This window comes from Condylura cristata, unplaced genomic scaffold (genome assembly GCF_000260355.1).
Source record: "Condylura cristata isolate star-nosed mole 26May11 unplaced genomic scaffold, ConCri1.0 scaffold00030, whole genome shotgun sequence".
NCBI lineage: Eukaryota > Metazoa > Chordata > Mammalia > Eulipotyphla > Talpidae > Condylura > Condylura cristata.
Window position 1 is genome coordinate 10581324 of NW_004567131.1, and position 17037 is coordinate 10598360.

A 17037-nucleotide genomic window follows, 5' to 3' on the forward strand; every position below is an offset into this window, starting at 1 on the left:
TTGATTACCACATTGCTCACACATACATATATCAGATTCTTTTTGGAGAACTTTTCAAAGGTTTATAGAGCAGCTTTTCATTCGGACTCTAGAAGCAATGGGATTTGGAAAGAAACAAAGTCTTATAAAATCACTGTTTAAAACTGAGACACATAAAGGGGAGGGAATTCTGGGCCAGTATGGCATACATTGAGTAGCAAATCCCCCTTGATGTTTGAGGAGCAGTGGCCCTAAAACACAGGCAACAGGAATAATGAAAACATGGAGCTGGGCTCTCACGGGATTGGGCCCAGGACTCGGCCCCACCATGACCTCAGGAAGGGTCAGCAGCCAGGCGTCATTCTTGGAAGAAGGACCAACTCCCTTCCCTTCCAATGGCTGCTGTGGCAGCTGGTGTGGAAGGTTTCACTTTCGGTTTTGTGGAAGCCTTCCTCAGGATCCCTGCAGCATCCCATCCTGCTCTGCTTGGGTGGAGAGTTGGAAGCCCAACACAGGCCGGCTTCTCTGGCCTAATGATCATAGTTCCTCTCTGCAGGTGTCGTGGGTTTGTGTGATCACACTTCTTCACATTAGGCAGGGTCCACTTCAGCACAGTGGTCCAGCACAGGCCTGCTCACCTGCGCTTCCCCACCTCCCGCCTCACAGAAGCAAACCCAGAAAATAGCTTGGCCACAAATTGCAGTTTGTTCAGTCATGTTCTTGCGTCTTAGCAAGGACGCATGCTGTGCAGGCAGGGTGTGGCTACTACCTCACAGAAACCTGGGAGTGGGGGGGAGCAGAGGTCACTGAAAGAGCAACCCTAAATCTGGGTTCTTTGTCTTTTCTTGCCTTTCTCCTTCCCTTTTCCTCTATCATTCATGTTTCCAGTCATCCATCTATCATCATCCATCCAATTATCAATTTATTTTCTCTCATTTATCATCCACCCCCACACAAACCCATCTTTCTACCCGCTGTGATCTATTTAATGTTCTGTTGAAATAAGACCCCTGGGATCATGGAGAAAGTGGTTCTGAATTTGGTCCTGGAGCAGCAGGGAGGTTTGTCCTCTTCTGCTTAGGAGTTGACATTCCCGGACACGACAGAAATAGCCTTCTGATAGCAGCTCCCTTTCCAGAGGGCTGAGTGGATCCAGTCGCACTCCAGCTTATCACACTTGCCCTCTGGTGACAGCCAGCCTCACCAGTGGTGTACTTTAAATGGAATTGGCTAAAAATGTACACCCTGCAAAGTCTTCAGGAAGAAGGGAGATATGAACAAAAAGATGAAAGTGATCCTTAAAGTGAGACTGAAGTGAATAAGAAGCTCCATGGTGTCCTCCCCCAGGCTGTGAGCAGGCCTGTCCCAGCCTGTTCTGAGGGCTGGGGAGCCTGCAGGTCTGGCGTAGAGAGACACTTGCTGGCACTAAAACCACCCTCCTCTCACCTTGTATTTCATTCTCTACGATTCTCACTTTATTTGTAAGATAACAGAAACTAGGTCATACGCACATACATGTCTATGTTTATATTCCCCTATGTTATATACCCATGCATAAATAATATATCAATATGTAGATATCAATAATATGTTGGTATATTAATATGTGTATCTTAAAAAAATATGAGAATTTTACATTTATAAATATATGAATGAATCACCCATAATGGTACCTACATTATTGGTGATGAATAATGTATACAGGGTGCCATACTCAATGGACCATTTTATTTGTTAGACCTCTATTCCTTTTTTTCCATCTTGACTTGCACTAGTAGAGGATATGAGTCTAAAGAATAATCTGTTACATTAAATGTCTCTACATATTTAATGCCCACTCCTTTTTAAGGTTAAATGCCCTGGAAAGTGAATCAGGAAGATAAAGATGCAATGAACGTTTCTGCATTTCTTGATCTTCTCCCCCTCCCCCCATGGAGAAAATGGGAGATGTTTTGATTTGGTCATCTAAGCAAAAATGTACCTAGATCCAATTTCATCTAAAGTTTGCCCTTAGTAAATGTCACTAACTGGAAGGAAAGACAACGGAATTTCAAGGGTAACTTTCAGCTTTGCTTGAAAGAAACAAGAACCAACCCAGCTATAAATATAAAGTAGTATGATTGCCTGGGCAAATGGAGGCCCCAGCAGGAGTGTTCCACGCATACAGTCTGCTCAACACAACTGCTTGGTGTACTTGTATTAAGTTACAACAGTTTCAATTTCTCATCTTAATTCCCCGTTAAGCAATAAACCTGTCTTTCTGGAAATCCCCATTATTAGAGATTAAATTTAAGAGGCTGTACCCCAAGATAAGAGTCTGAACTAGAGTTGTATTTGCACTGTCTTTTTTTTTTTTAAAGATTTATTTATTTATTCATACAGAACTGGGGTACAGGCCAGAGATGCGGAGGGTGAGAGGCTTCACCAGAGACAAGAGTGGGCAGTAGAACAGGCAGATCGACGAAGTACACTGCTGAGGGGAGCAACGGGCAGGCCAGGAGAGGTCTGCCACGCCATGTGGTCACCTCCGGGGCAGGCGGGAATCGAACTCATGCAGAAGTGGCTTTTTAATTCTTAGTACAGTGCTTTAACCCGCTGTGCCACCAGGGAGGGCCTGCACTGTGTCTTTTAACCATTGACTCAGGAACTCAGACGCATTGTCATTTGAATTTCTAAATTTCACACGACTCATGTATCAAATAGTGTGTCCACAAAGTGTAACCCAGTTTGAAAAGGTTTTCATTCTCTTCCTCCAGGGTTACCAAGGCATGGTTGACGGTGGCCGTAATATTGTGGAGGCCAACTGGGAAAGCGTCTCGAGCATTCTGCAAGTGGTAGGTGCTGTCTTCATACTGTTGCTCTGCGGGCCTCTTGAGTAAGGGTTAGTGCCACCTTTGCGACAAAGTTCCGTGGGATAGCTAGTGTGGATGGTGCTACTTGCAAAGCACTGAGCTGATCTTTAAACCAAAGTAATGTCAAGGTATACTTTGGCTTGTTGGTGTTTTATGTTTAGATGCAAATCTCCTTGCCTGTGGGGGGTTTTGCAAGTCCCTGGCATCAGTGTAACAAACCCTGGGCAAGATTCCCGCTGACAACCTCTGAGGGCTCTGGATTCAGTGGAAACACAGCACCCCTGTTCTGGCCTGAACCAGACAGCTAATTGCTTTGGTATGAGCAGAGATGAGGTAACTACCACTGGGGGCAAAAACAGTTGATTACTTTGAATTTAACAGAAACCTGCCTGAGAATGTAGGGCTTAATAAACCCCTGGAACATTGGAGCTTAATGAAGGTTCCAAATCGGATGAGGAACGAAAGCGATGGCTTCGAAAAAATGCACTTCATGAAAAGCTTTCTGCTTATAGCTTGATCTTTTGAAATGTATTTATTAATCCGTGACTCATGTTGAGTTCTTTTTAATAGAAAGAATTCAAGCTGAAACATTCCCTCTGAAGGTGCTAGTGCAACTGAGGAATAGATTGAAAAAGGAATGGGCGTTGTGTGTGTGCATAGAGTCACACACACATACCCACATCTAGATGGTGCACACACATAGTCGATGCATGTAATTTGTGTGTGTAGAACTAAACCATCCTGCTGCAATCTGTGATGACTTGTGTGGCCCCAGAGTGCATTATGCTGTGTGAACTAAGCCATACGCAGACACAGAAAGACAAACACTGCATGATCTCATGTGGAGAATCTAAAAGAGTCACACTGACAGCAACAGAATAGGTTGGGGGTTGCAGGAGCCTGGGCTGGTGGCAATGGGCAGCTGTCAGTCAAAAGTTACCAGATCTGAATCAGTTCTGAGGATCTACCATGCCGCGTGGCGACTGTAGTTAACAGTGCTGCATTGTCTCCTTGAAAAATGCTGAGAGGGTAGGTCTTACATGTCTTCACCACACGCACAAAAGGTAACTGTGATGTGAAGGCGTTAATTAACTTGAGTGTGTTAATGATTTCACAATGTATAATGTCATCATGTTATAGGCCTTAAAAAATGTTAACAATGCTATGTTATATGCTTGAAAGTTGCTTAGAGAGTAGATCTGAAAAGTTCTCACCACAAGAAGAGAAAGGTAATTATGTGCCTTGAGAGATGTATAAATTAAATTTGTGGTAGTCATTTTGTAGTATGTACATGCACCAAATGGCATTGTATACCTTCAACTTACACAATGTCATATGTCATCTATTGCTCAATAAATCTGGAGGTGGGGCGGCGTGCTCATGGGGTGTAGGCTGCGATGCTGGTTGCAGACACGTAGGCCTGCCCTTGGACCTCCTCTGCTTCACCAGGCCTGCCCAGAGGCTGCAGGAACATTTGGCAGTCATCAACACTTAGCTAGAACAGGTAGAATGGTATTTGCAAAAGCACAGGACCATGTTACCTGGATTCTAGACTGTCTAGAAAAGGACACTTCCATTCTGCTCCGTGATGTGCCCCAAGGTGGGAAGTCCACATTGGTTGAAGTGTGTGTGACAGTGTGTGTACTCGCCCACACATGCGTGTGTGTGTCTGTCTGTGAGTTGCCTGCTTCTTTGCAACTTGGTGTCCTCCTGGGACCAGTGTACGTTTTTTCTCCCAGTGTTGGTATTGATGTGTTGCTGACTTCTACTCAAAATTACACGACCCTCTAGAGTCTCTCGGTCCAATCAACGTCCAGGGAACCAGCCTGTCTTGCCCTGTGCCCTCCACTTTCCCCTGCTCCCCGGACTGTGTAGAGTGAGTGCCAACATGCCTCTCGATCCTGACTGCTGTCGTTAGCATGGGATCTTGCTCTCTGAGCTGAGTGAGCACTGGGAGCCGCGCACACAAAATTGAAGTTGTATAAGTGCATTCCTAGCCGCATAAAAGACTAGGATCCTACACTTTTCTAAGTAAAAATGGGAATCTTCCTTCTGATTTTTTTTTTTTAACCAAGTGTAAAAAATCATGACTTTGCTCTTTCAAAAGCCTGGATGATCACACTTAAGATTTAGTTTTTTAAAATAGGTAAAACAAGGGGGCATGTGGTAGACAAACATCCCTGTAGCTCTGAGTTTTGCACATTTTGCCTGCACATGTGTGGGCCTGGGACAAGTAGGTGGGCTGGCCTCATTTCTTGCAGCCACAGGGCACGCTGAGACTGGGTGCTGCGCTTGTCCCGGCTCTGGGTGCGGGCCCGCTGCCCCGTCCTGCCAGCCTCACTCAGGGCAGCTGAGGTCCTCCGCAGCCTCTGCTCTGCTGAGTTGACCCTGCCATCACCCCTGCTTCGCTGCCTTCCTGGCTACCCCGTTGGGGTCTTTTCATAGAATTTCAGGATGGAAATAAAAATGGGGAGAAGTACAGATTTGCATAGATGACCAATTTATAAAACTCAAAGAAGGGAGCCTTCAGTTTTAAAAGCCCTGTGTGTACACATCAGCATTGACTTGAACCCAGTCTGGCACTTGTTCAGTTAGGAGGAAATAAATTAAAAGAATTCCTTCTTTTTCCAGGGAGGGACCATTATTGGCAGTGCCCGGTGCAAAGCCTTCCGGACTCGAGAAGGTCGCTTGAAGGCTGCTCACAACCTGGTTCAGCAGGGCATCACCAACCTGTGTGTCATTGGCGGGGACGGAAGCCTCACGGGGGCCAACATCTTCCGGAAGGAGTGGAATGGGCTGCTGGAGGAGTTGGCCCAAGACGGTACGTTGCTGCCTGCACAGTGCTTGCCTGGGCTTCCTGCCCCTCGCGGATGTCTGCCTGTTTAACATATTTTACAGCTACCCCACCAGGTCTGAGTTTGTGCTCCAGGAATGCCAGAAGCCATAGGAAGAGTCTGTTTCTTTCACTGTACTGCTTTTTAACATGTACATGTTTTTTTATCACATGGTTAAAGCCATCACATGGCTACTTCATGTGAACCATCAGAGATGGATTTGATCTGTATGCCCTTTATACAGACAAGGGGAACCTTGGGAAACCCGTGACTCTGGGGACCCAGGACACCCCAGCCCTGGATGCCAGCTGGGATTAGCCATCATGCTGCATCTGCAGCTCCGTGGGCACCCCTCTTGAGATGTGTGTTGCCACACCACACGTGCCACCTGAGCACCCACGATCCCCCACCCCAGTGCATTGCCTCCCCCCCTTTGTTCCTCATCTTCGTTCTCCCCCTCTGGTTGCTTTAACTCTGCTCTCAGATTTCTAGTGTTTGTTTTCGATTCATTTTGTCCGTTCTTGTGTTATTTCTCTATATCCCGCATCAGTGAGATCATAAATATTTGTCTTTCTCCTTCTGATTTATTTTGCTCAGCATCATCTCTTGCCATTCCATCCATTCTGTTGAATCTGGAAGGACTTCATCTTTTGCATAGCCAAATAGTGTTCCACTGTGTAGATGCACCACACTTCCTAATCCACTCAGCTGGCATTGGGCATGCAGACTCTTTCCAAATCATGGCCGCTGTGAATAGTGGCGCAGTGCCCAGAGGAGTGCCTTTGAAATGGGTGTTTTTGCACTGTTTGGTAGGTAAGGAGATAGGTAGCTGGGTCCTATGTTAGATTTATTTATTTGTTTTTAAAGATTTATTTATTTGTGCATACAGAACTGGGGTACAGGCCAGAGTCACAGGGGCAGTGAGAGGCTTCACCAGAGACAGATTGTGGAGCAGAACAGACAGATCGATGAAGCACACTGCTGAGAGGAGCAGTGGGTGGACCAGTAGAGGTCTGCCACACCAGGCCATGTGGTCACCTCCCAGGTCAGGGATCGAGCTCATGCTGAAGTGACTTTAACTTCTTTGTGCTGTGCTTTAACCTGTTGTGCCACCAGGGAGGGATTGTTAGATCTATTTTTAATGTTTTTGAGAAACTTCCATACTGTTTCCACAGGGGCAGGCCTCAGGGCTTCTATAAATGGAAGTTGTTGGGGGCTCCAATGAGATGATAGTGGTCTGCTGCTAGGTCATCCTTCACATCTTTGAAGCCACTTAGGAAAGGGTTTCCTAGAACCCTATATATGTCACAGGTTATATCTCAGAGGTGCCATCACAAGAGTCCAATTTAATGTAAAACTTGATCCGTGGGAGTGTATTGCCTGAATATCAGCAGTTTTGTCAAGGGTGTAAACTTCAGCTGATGCAGGTGCCTGAGGGTCCGCAAGATCTGCTTCAGGAAATAAGGAACGGTGGTTAGAGGCAAGCAGCAAGATCCACACACCTTCTGGCCACCTTATTCTGGCATAAGTCAGGCTTGGGGATCATGCCGAGGAGGAATAGCCCACTGAGTTCAGGCCTGCTGCCTGTATACCCTCAATTACAACTCTCTTTAAGCAGATCTGGGAATGCTAAGTAGATGCCTGTCAACTCTCCAGCCCCCACGGATGTGGAAGAAATCAATAGGCCAGTTACACAACATTCTTAAAGGCTTAATTCTGTACTGTGACTTGCCCTTGTTCAGAGCCAAGCCTTCCTCTGAAGCCAGTGCCAGGCCAAAGTCAGACCAAAGTAGTCTTGCCCGCCAGGAGCTGTGTGCTGATCCTTCCTCCTCTCATTTTGTGATTTAGCTGTGTATCTGCAACACTGTTGTCTTCACCTTTGTCAGGTTTTTATTTCTCTAGGCGTGCATGGTTAATTGACATGCAGTTCTGAGAAAATAAAGACAGGAAGCAAGTTTAGAATTGAGAGTTTCTTGCCCATGGCCACCTGCCTGTTAGTGCCCAGCGTGGCGTCCTGGCATCAGCACTGTGCCTGCTGACAAAGCACGTGTGACCCATCTTCTCCCCACAGGCAAGATCAGCAAAGAGGAGGTAGAGAAGCACGGCTACCTCAACGTCGTGGGCATGGTGGGCTCCATCGACAATGACTTCTGTGGGACTGACATGACCATTGGCACCGACTCTGCCTTGCACAGGATTATTGAGGTTGTGGATGCCATCATGACCACTGCCCAGAGGTAGGCACCTCTGGAGGGGCAGCGATGGTGCTGGGCATGTGTGTACTGATTCTGTGAGCTTCCATAGAACCTGAGTTCAGACCTGCTGCCTGTACACCCTCAATTCCAACTCTCTTTAAGCTAAGTAGATACCTGTCAACTCTCCAGCCTCCACGGATGTGGAGGTGTGCAAGTGTGTCCCTTGAGTATTAGAAAATGGCACAAGAAGACTTTTATTTTCAAGGTATAAAGTTACCCCCTACTCTGGACTGTCAGAGAAAAATGTTCATCAGGGAGAACTTAGGAAGCAGTCCTGGGCAGAGGTCTCCTTTGGGAACCTCTGAGAGTAGAACTGTGAGTCTTGCCTTGTTAGACACACCCTTGTTAGACACTACCAGCGAGCACTGCCCGGATGCTGACCTGCAGATGTGACAAAGTTAGGTGATGCTGAAGCGTGGCATTCTGTCCACGGGGCGGACCCATGCAGGGTCATCCCTGAGTGCTCTTCCGTGGCCCCTGGGAGGGTGTAGACACTTTTCACCAAGAACAGGTGGAAGAGTAGATAGCACAGGCACCTTCCGATTTTTGCTTGAGGCGTCCAGGCTCATCCAGTTCTTAAGAACAGCGTGGCTCTTAAAACCGTGCCATGGACTGTTGGCAGCACTGAGGTTTTCCTTCCACAGAAGGACCAGCGTGTGGGGCAGTCACGAAGCTGACTGTCTAACTCCCAGCTCTCTGTCTCCTGCACTAGCTGGGGGCGTCTCCAGCCTGTGTTTCTTGGCAGCAGGATGACTAGCTAAGTAGAGCTATTTTCTTGGAAAGAACTTAGAAAATTGCCCTAGAAGTGTAGATCTGTCTGGGTGCAGGCAAATGGATGCACAGAGCATTACCAGGAAGCGGGCTTGCTGCCAAGCCCCTTATCACAGAAATTGGCATGCTGCTGGGATGGCATTTGTTGGGGGAGGGGCCGGGAGTGGGACAGGATGGCAGAGTTAGGGACCTGCCATGCTTGGTGTGCAGCTCGCTGTCTGCCTTGGCTGCAAAAACACTTTTCTCCTCCTTTTCTGTGCTGTTCCAGTAGTGGTGAATGGATGTTTCCTTTGTCTTCTTTTCCAGCCACCAGAGGACATTTGTTCTCGAGGTCATGGGGAGACACTGTGGGTACGTACACGGGGGTGCAAATTCAGTGGGAGCAACCCCTATTGCAACATTCTCCCAAGAGCCCTGGACTCCCATCGAGTGCTTCCTGGGAGGGCTCCTGTGTTGGTGACCCAAGCCTTACGGGATACTGTTTTCTCTAAATAGGTACCTCGCCCTGGTGAGTGCCTTGGCTTGCGGGGCAGACTGGGTGTTCCTTCCAGAGTCACCCCCAGAAGAAGGCTGGGAGGAGCACATGTGCGTCAAGCTCTCAGAGGTAACTCACACGCTGTCTCCCTCCATGGCCGTGAGTCACTTGTACTTCTCAGACCAGGATTTGCAGCAGCCTCTGGCATTAGCAACTTGGCAGTTTTCAATAGGTGAACACTTTCCAATTCTTAAGTGAGTTCAAGCTCACCATGGGATCTGCCTGTACCGGCTAGTCACGTATCCATGTATGTTGCAAAGAATAATGCAACTGAAAAACAGCTATAACTGTTCTTCATGTGGAGGAGGAGCTAAAGCTTTAGAGTAAGGACTTTCCCCGAGATCATGGCAATGAAAGGAAAGATTGGGGTCGGGGAGATAAGCTGCTTCATGCCCGATCCCCACTCACTGAGCATGAACAGACCTGCATTTTGACTCCAACCTGAGTCCCCCACATGCTGTGACATCTCCTGTGGCTGTGCCCCCTTCCACTGTCCTTACTGCCAGGTTTCTGTGCTGAACACCGAGCCAGGCCTCCCACTGCCATGCGTCTGTGCATGTTGCATTTCACACTGTGATGATTAACATCAAGTTTCCCTTCCTGAAGGCTTCTATAATGAAGGCATGTGAGTTTGCACATAAAACCAGCTTCTGCCTTTCAGGGCAGAAATCCCAAAGTATGGTCCATTTCCCTCCCCTTACTTTTACAACTGTCTCCTCACTCTGAGGTAAATAATGTAAGGGAGCAGTGTGAGCTGGTCATTCAGCAAGCACCGCCCCTCATGGCACAAGGCCCTGAGCACAGGAAGACACCGCCCTCCCCTTCAGGGTGACAGAGTTGGAGAAAGGAATCCAACAGTGTGCTTTGTTGACCTAAAAACTGATGAAAGGAGCTCTCTCATACCTGCATCTCTGCTGAGAAGCATCCTGCATCTTTGGAGGGTGGCGCCCTTAGATGTGCATCACCAGCAAAGGGGGGCTGTTCAGTAGGAACGTTACCATTAAAGGCCTAAGTAAGTGCATCGTTTCCCGTCTCTGATACGGGGACATGAGCGACATTCTCCATCCACCAGCTGGTGTGGGTGAGGCCAGGTTGGTTGTGTGAGGGGAGGGTGGTGTTGTTTTTAGACTTACTTCTGTGTGGCCTGTGGACATCCAGGTAAATTACCCCCAGGAGACTGTGACTTCCCCCCTGCTCAGCCATATTTCCACCTCCCTGCCAGTCCCTGGCCTGGCCCGGGGCAATGCTATGGCAGGCCAAGGGTCATGGCACTTCTTAGGGATGTGGAAGCTAATCCTGACTGACAGGGAGTATGGTGGTCAGGAAGGCATGGAGGTGGGCAGTTGAGGTGGTCATTTGGTATTTAGATACTGGTTGTCATTATGTTCACAGCTATGTGCTTTTCTCTGCAAATCTTCTTGGGTTTTGAACTTAAACTGCACAGTTAGGACAACAGTAAGAATTGGTGGGGGCCTCTCCCCTCAAGTGCTGACAGATGTAGAGCAGTGATTTTAAAAGAAGTTAAATGTATAAACACTTGATATATTTTTTTTATTATTTTAAGTTTATTTTCACATCATTTTGTACATTTTTTTTTCCATCTCAATTGTAATCCCCGCGGGTTTCCCATCACCAAGTCACCCATGTGCCATCACCATAATCCCGTGCACTTCCCTCCCCACCCCCACCCTCACCCCCCGTTTTTGATCCCATTCCCCACTGCACCCCCGCAAAATGTCTCTGGTATATGGCTGTTCATTATTCTTGTTATTTTCTCGCCTGGTCCATTATACTCCTGCTATGAGTGAAACCATCCGGTATTTTTCTTTCTCTTTCTGGCTTATCTCACTAAGCATGATCTTTTCCAGCTCCATCCAAGTTGCTGCAAAAGACATGTGTTTCTCTTTTTTGGTTGCTGAGTAATATTCCATTGTATATATGTACCACATTTTTTTAATCCAGTCATCTACTTTTGGGCATTTGGGCTGCTTCCATGTTTTTCCAATTGTAAAGCAGCAATAAATATAGGGGTACAGGTATCTTTTTCAACAGTGTTTTTGAAACACTTGATATTTTTTTAATGTATAATTATTTTTAATGGTCATTAATATAGCATTGTAAGACTAATAAAATGCCTAATATATATAATTAATTTTATTGGGTATTAACATAGCTCTACAAGAATATAGACTATTATATTTAATATGTAATTAATTGGTCATTAATGCAGCACTGCAGTAAGTTTTCCAATATCTCGCTGGATAAATTGACCTAGGAAATAAGCCCCCAAGTCCCAGAGATTTGAGTGTAAAATTGAAAAGGACTGTCTGGGGCATTAGGATTCCAAGGTTAGATTTTGACTCTGCCTCTCTTCTGGACCAACACCGCAGTTCCATGCCCGGTACCCTGACCCCCTTGGCATGATGTGGGTGACATGACCTCTCTTTAATGATCCCATGAGGAGTCAGTGAATGCATTAGCAGATCCAGGTGGGGATCCAGGAGGCTTTCAGTGAACTATCTTCTCATGGAAGTAGATATAGACCATGCTGTCAGAATATTTTATGGGTAAAGTGTGGCTACTTGACAAGTCCTTTAGTTATGGACATGCCATTGCTTGCTATATTTTTTTGGTTTTCCAAATGATGCAAAAATAATCTCTCGTGCACTGATATCTTCACACTTTAGATTCCTGTCTGAAAAACTGTTTGATATATAATAATAATGAATTATCCATCCTAAAACAACATATCTGTGTGACTTCCCATGACAGACTGACTAGGGAATCAAACTATCTCTTAGTGAGCACCTCTGACAGCCCCCCGGGCTCACCCTCTCTATGGGGGAGCCTTGACTGGAGACTTAGAGGACAGCTGCACTGAGAAGGATTTTAGAGCATGACTAGATTACTGTTGTGAGCTGCAGGCTAGCAGAATGCAGGTGTGGTGGTTCCAGCCTGTGGGGGTGTTGTCTGAGCAAGACTGTGGAGAATTGCTGGCTTTCCCATTTGAGAATGTGGAGATGAAGGTTGAGGGCTTTCTAGGAGGGGACCAAGAAACTCTGCCTTCTGAGAATTGAAACCTTGTTTGCAGGGAGATACTGAGGAAACCAGCCTCTGAGCTCAGCCCCTTCTGGGGACCAAGGTGACAGGACAAATTAACCTACCACCTACTCATGGGCTTCTTGGATGGACCCCACCAGTGGCACTTCCCATGGGTTTCCCATTGCTGGGGTTCCTCCTCCCTCTACCTCTCACCCACCCAGGGTGCCTGCTGTTAGGAAGTGCTGTTTGTAAACTTGGGGCACAAATCCTACTGGCTAGGGCTAGGGGCCAGGTCACTGGAGCCCCCTTGGCGTGTTGTTTATTCAGAACAGTTTCATCATTTTGAAGGTTTTCATTTTCTGTTTTTTTTTTTTTAGAACCGTGCCCGAAAAAAAAGACTGAATATTATCATTGTGGCTGAAGGAGCGATTGATACCCAAAATAGACCCATTACCTCAGAGCACATCAAGGAGGTGAGTGTCAGTGTTCTTTGTTCCCTTGTCATCCACCTGAAAATGGGGGTACGTGGTGTGTTGGCACAGTCTGGGTTAGAACCCTGCATTGTTATGTCGTTGATCCTTTTTGTTCTTCCTGACACTTGAAAAGATTTTCATGGTGGCTCATAACGAGACTTATTTAGCTCCCAATGCTGGAGGTCTTGTACTTCCTGCCTTCCCACTGGGAACGTTCCCAAAGGCCCCATTTTCCCAGACAGATGGAGGAAGCTTGGTGGAGTGGTGTAGAAGTTTCCAGCTCTGGCTACCAGCCACTCTGGCCGGATCAGCCAAGAATGCGTTCTTGAGTAACGTAGACACTTCCCGTTCACCCGCAACCCCCGCTTGCTCTCTTGTTGCCTCACTCAGATGAGTGCAGACCTATTGGACCAGGCAGGCCAGGATGGGGAGGCCAGACCCACTGGAATTCTGGAAGAAAACCACACTCTGGAAGGAATACTAGCAAACAGCTCTGATTGAAACCACCGTTCAGGACCAAAGACATTATTAACTTGTCTTTTTAAGTTGGTTTCTCTACTGTGTGTTTAGTTACGGTCAACAAGTGAGAAAAAAAACCAAACAATTATTTATACCTACCAACTATGCATCTGAATATTCAAATATTAAGAGAGAGCTGAGAAAATTATCTGGTAGTATTTATAAGCAATTATCCATAGAGCCAAGAATTCTGTGTTGCTCCTAATTATAGTTGAACAGGAGTCATGGACTGTAAGACTCCAGAAAAGACCCTATGTGCTTAATCCCACCATCTCCGTAGTGGAGTAAACCATGGGCCAGGAAGAGAGGTCACCTTCCCCAGCCCTCTTCCGGGGGTCCATGGGGTCACAGCCTGAGGAGGACCCCTCAACTTTACTGCTGTCCTTTTTCCATCCGCCTATACAAATTTAAGGTGATTCATGGAAATGGTTACATTTTTTTTGTTTGTTTTAAATTGGGCTTTTAAAAAATACATATATAGTTTATTTTTACATTTTGTGCATTTTATCATCTCAGTTGTAATCCCCCCCGGGGGCTTCCCATCACCAAATCACCCGTGTGCCATCACCATAGTGCAGTGCATTTCCTTCCCCCCACTGTTATTGATCCCATTCCCCACTCCACCCAGGTAAAATGTCTTGGGTATGTAGCTGTTCATTATTAGTATTTTCTTGCCTAGTTGGTTATAGTCCTGCTGTGAGTGAAACCATCCAGTCATCCAGTATTGGAAATGGTTACTTTTTTTTTTTTTTAAGATTTATTTATTCATACAGAACTGGGATACAGGCCAGAGGTGCAGGGGCAGTGAGAGTATTCACCAGAGACAGAGTGGGGGGGCAGAACAAGCAGATCAACAAAGTACACTGCTGAGGGGAGCAGCAGGCGGGTCAGGAGAGGTCTGCCACGCCATGTGGTCACCTCTGGGGCAGGCAGGAATCAAACTCATGCTGAAGTGGCTTTTGATTCTTAGTGCTGCGCTTTAACCCGCTGCGCCACCAGGGAGTCCCGGAAATGGTTACATTTTTATAAAGTATTAGTCATGTTTTAAAAACAAGCTTCTCAAAGTGATTTTTTTTTAAGTCATGTTACTTATGTTTATTTTCAAGGTAGGAGAGACATAACATTTTTAACTGGTTATAGACATTATTAAAAAAAATTTTTCAGCTAGCCCTCAAACTCAACAATCTTCAGGAAGCCAGGTCTAGAAATCGCCATGTTCTAGCCCACGTGGCTCTGAGGGAAGCATAGGGCTCTCCTTAGTCCTCCGCTCGTCATCAAGCCCGGGTAGATGTGCCCCGTCCATGGCGTGTTGTGTCTGTGTTACCTGATGGAGCTATTTCTCTTCAGCTTGTGGTCAAGCAGCTAGGGTTCGACACGCGAGTGACCATACTTGGACATGTGCAGCGAGGCGGGACCCCTTCAGCCTTTGACAGGATTTTGGTAAGTGAGGATGGAAGTCAGAGGGCATTTTTTCTGGGGCAGCAAAGGAAAGGATTTGCCACAAAGACTGAGCACCCTTCAGCAGGGCTGTCTCCGCCAGCTGGCTCAGTGAGGGACTGGGACCTGCTGCCTAGAGAGTCCCTAGTCCCCTAGGTGGGGGGATGGGGACCCTCACCAAGCGAGGGATGTTGAGGACGATTGAGGCCCTTGAACAAACCTGGAAGGTGGGAAGGTGGTAATCCACGTGCAGGTTTCTAGAAACAGACTCAGGGATCTGGGTGGTTCTCCTGAGCTCAGATTCCCACTCCTTCCCCCCACAAGCCACAAGCCGATTGTGCTGACTGGTCTGTGTTGGGGGGTGGAGGAGGCGAAGGAAGTGGCTTGGCTGTCTGACCTCGTGATGTTGTCTCCAGGGCAGTCGCATGGGCGTGGAGGCTGTGGTCGCCCTTCTCCAGGCCACCCCGGAGACCCCCGCCTGCGTGGTGTCGCTAAGTGGGAACCAGGCCGTGCGCCTGCCCCTGATGGAGTGCGTGCGGATGGTGAGTGTGGGCCTCACAAGCAGGCTGCCCTCCTGTCGCTGGACAGGGAGTTAGATGGCCCTTCAGAGGCGCAGGAGCTGCCCTGTGGGCTCTGTAGCATGTGGCCATTTTTCCGTTTTCTGTTCTAAGTTAGCGCCTCTATGAGCCTATTAGTCATTTCCCTGAGAGTTAGTGGACTCTCTCAGCAAGGCATGTTTCTCCTCAGAGCATCTCAGACATTTCAGTCAGCAGGTCAAAAAAAGGTGGGGGGCAGGGGGAGCAGTGGAGAGAAAGGCCTAGTTAAGGGTTGGTGGGGGAGGTTGGTGGGAAGTTTGCCCCGGGGTACAGGGGGACATTGCTGAGTCTCTCACTTCCTGCCTCCCCAGCCCTCAGACACTCACGTCTGTGATGTGACACATGCTGCCTAACTCAGGTGACATGCTCAGCGGCGTTGCCTCATTCCAGCCTTGGCGTGTAGGCTGACAGATTGAGGAAAATTGGTTAGAATTTTCTAGTTACATTGTTAGCTGAGGCAGCAGCGGCAACTCATTAGACATTGCTATTACCTCTTATTTTCAAAGTCTGTTCAAGAATATCATTTTATTATATCTTTCCAGAGACTCTGAAGTTTATTTGATGTACATCATTTACTAAGTAATTAAAGAACTTATTGAAAGTAACCTTAGAAATATCATTTCCAGAAGCCTATGAGTGTGTGATGCTTGTGTATCTTTGTCAATGAGGTTGTGTGTGTGTTGAGTGTGTATTGAATTTGTGCTGAATTGTGCATGGAGGTGTTTCTGCGCATTCGTGTGTGTGTGTGTGTGTGTCTGTGTGTGTCTTTGTCTATGACGGTGTGTGTATTTGTGTTTGTATGTGTGAATTGTGCATGCACTCATGTGTGTGTGTTTGGGGAGGAGGCTACCTTCATTCATCTAGATGTGAGTGTGATGGGAGAGGCTTTAAAGGATCTGAACACCAAATTACGTGCTGTAATTTTTTTTTTTTTTAATTCATTTCTTAGGGTCAGTCTCTGTTTAGATAAACACAAACAGGAATGAATTGTCTTGTCCTACAAACAGCTGCATATTATGCTGTATTAGTCAGACAGTTCACAAAACCCTAGTGAACAGCTTACTAGTTGTGAGGTTGTGTCTAAGGGTCCGATGTACCTTTTTTTGTAAAGATTTATTATTTATTTATGCATACAGACCTGGGGTACAGGCCAGAGATACAGGGATGGTGAGAGGATTCACCAGAGACAGAGTGGGGAGCAGAACAGGCAGAGGTACACTGCTGAGGGGAGCAACGGGTGGATTAGGAAAAGTCTTCTACACCATGTGGATCACCTCTGGGGCTGGGATCAAACTCATGCTGAAGTGGCTTTAGCTTCTTAGTGCTGTGCTTTAACCCGCTGCACCACCAGGGAGGGCCCGATATGCTTTTTTTTAACTGCAGATGGCATTAGCAATGGGATTATGTTTTCTTACTGTGCAGATGAGGAAACTGAAGTGTAGAGAGATGAATAACTTGGCCAACATTCTCAAATTGAAGGGGTGAGGCTGGTGCCAGCAACCTATATGGGTCCTCAAGCGTTGTCCCACAGATGCCTTCCCCACAAAGGCCATGAGTGCTTATCCGCCACCCACCACCCATACATACAGCCACAGAGGTGCTGAGCCCTGCCAACTTCTTTCTCTTTCATTTTGCTTTATAGACCCAGGATGTACAAAAGGCGATGGATGAGAGGAGATTTAAGGATGCTGTGCAGCTCCGAGGAAGGTGAGAGTTTTGGAGGCATCTCTGTTCTGATGAGAGC

General features: G+C 47.0%; 1 protein-coding gene across 1 annotated transcript in view; it reads left to right on the plus strand.

Moving 5' to 3' along the window:
* PFKP (phosphofructokinase, platelet) overlaps positions 1-17037 on the plus strand; it is a 55052-nt gene that overhangs the window by 20127 nt on the left and 17888 nt on the right. Inside the window, exons 3-11 of the mRNA XM_004691089.2 lie at positions 2736-2813; positions 5463-5652; positions 7737-7902; positions 8998-9042; positions 9187-9295; positions 12646-12741; positions 14608-14700; positions 15114-15239; positions 16936-17000. Coding sequence (XP_004691146.1) covers positions 2736-2813; positions 5463-5652; positions 7737-7902; positions 8998-9042; positions 9187-9295; positions 12646-12741; positions 14608-14700; positions 15114-15239; positions 16936-17000 — 968 coding nt within the window. The remainder of the gene's footprint in view (positions 1-2735; positions 2814-5462; positions 5653-7736; positions 7903-8997; positions 9043-9186; positions 9296-12645; positions 12742-14607; positions 14701-15113; positions 15240-16935; positions 17001-17037) is intronic.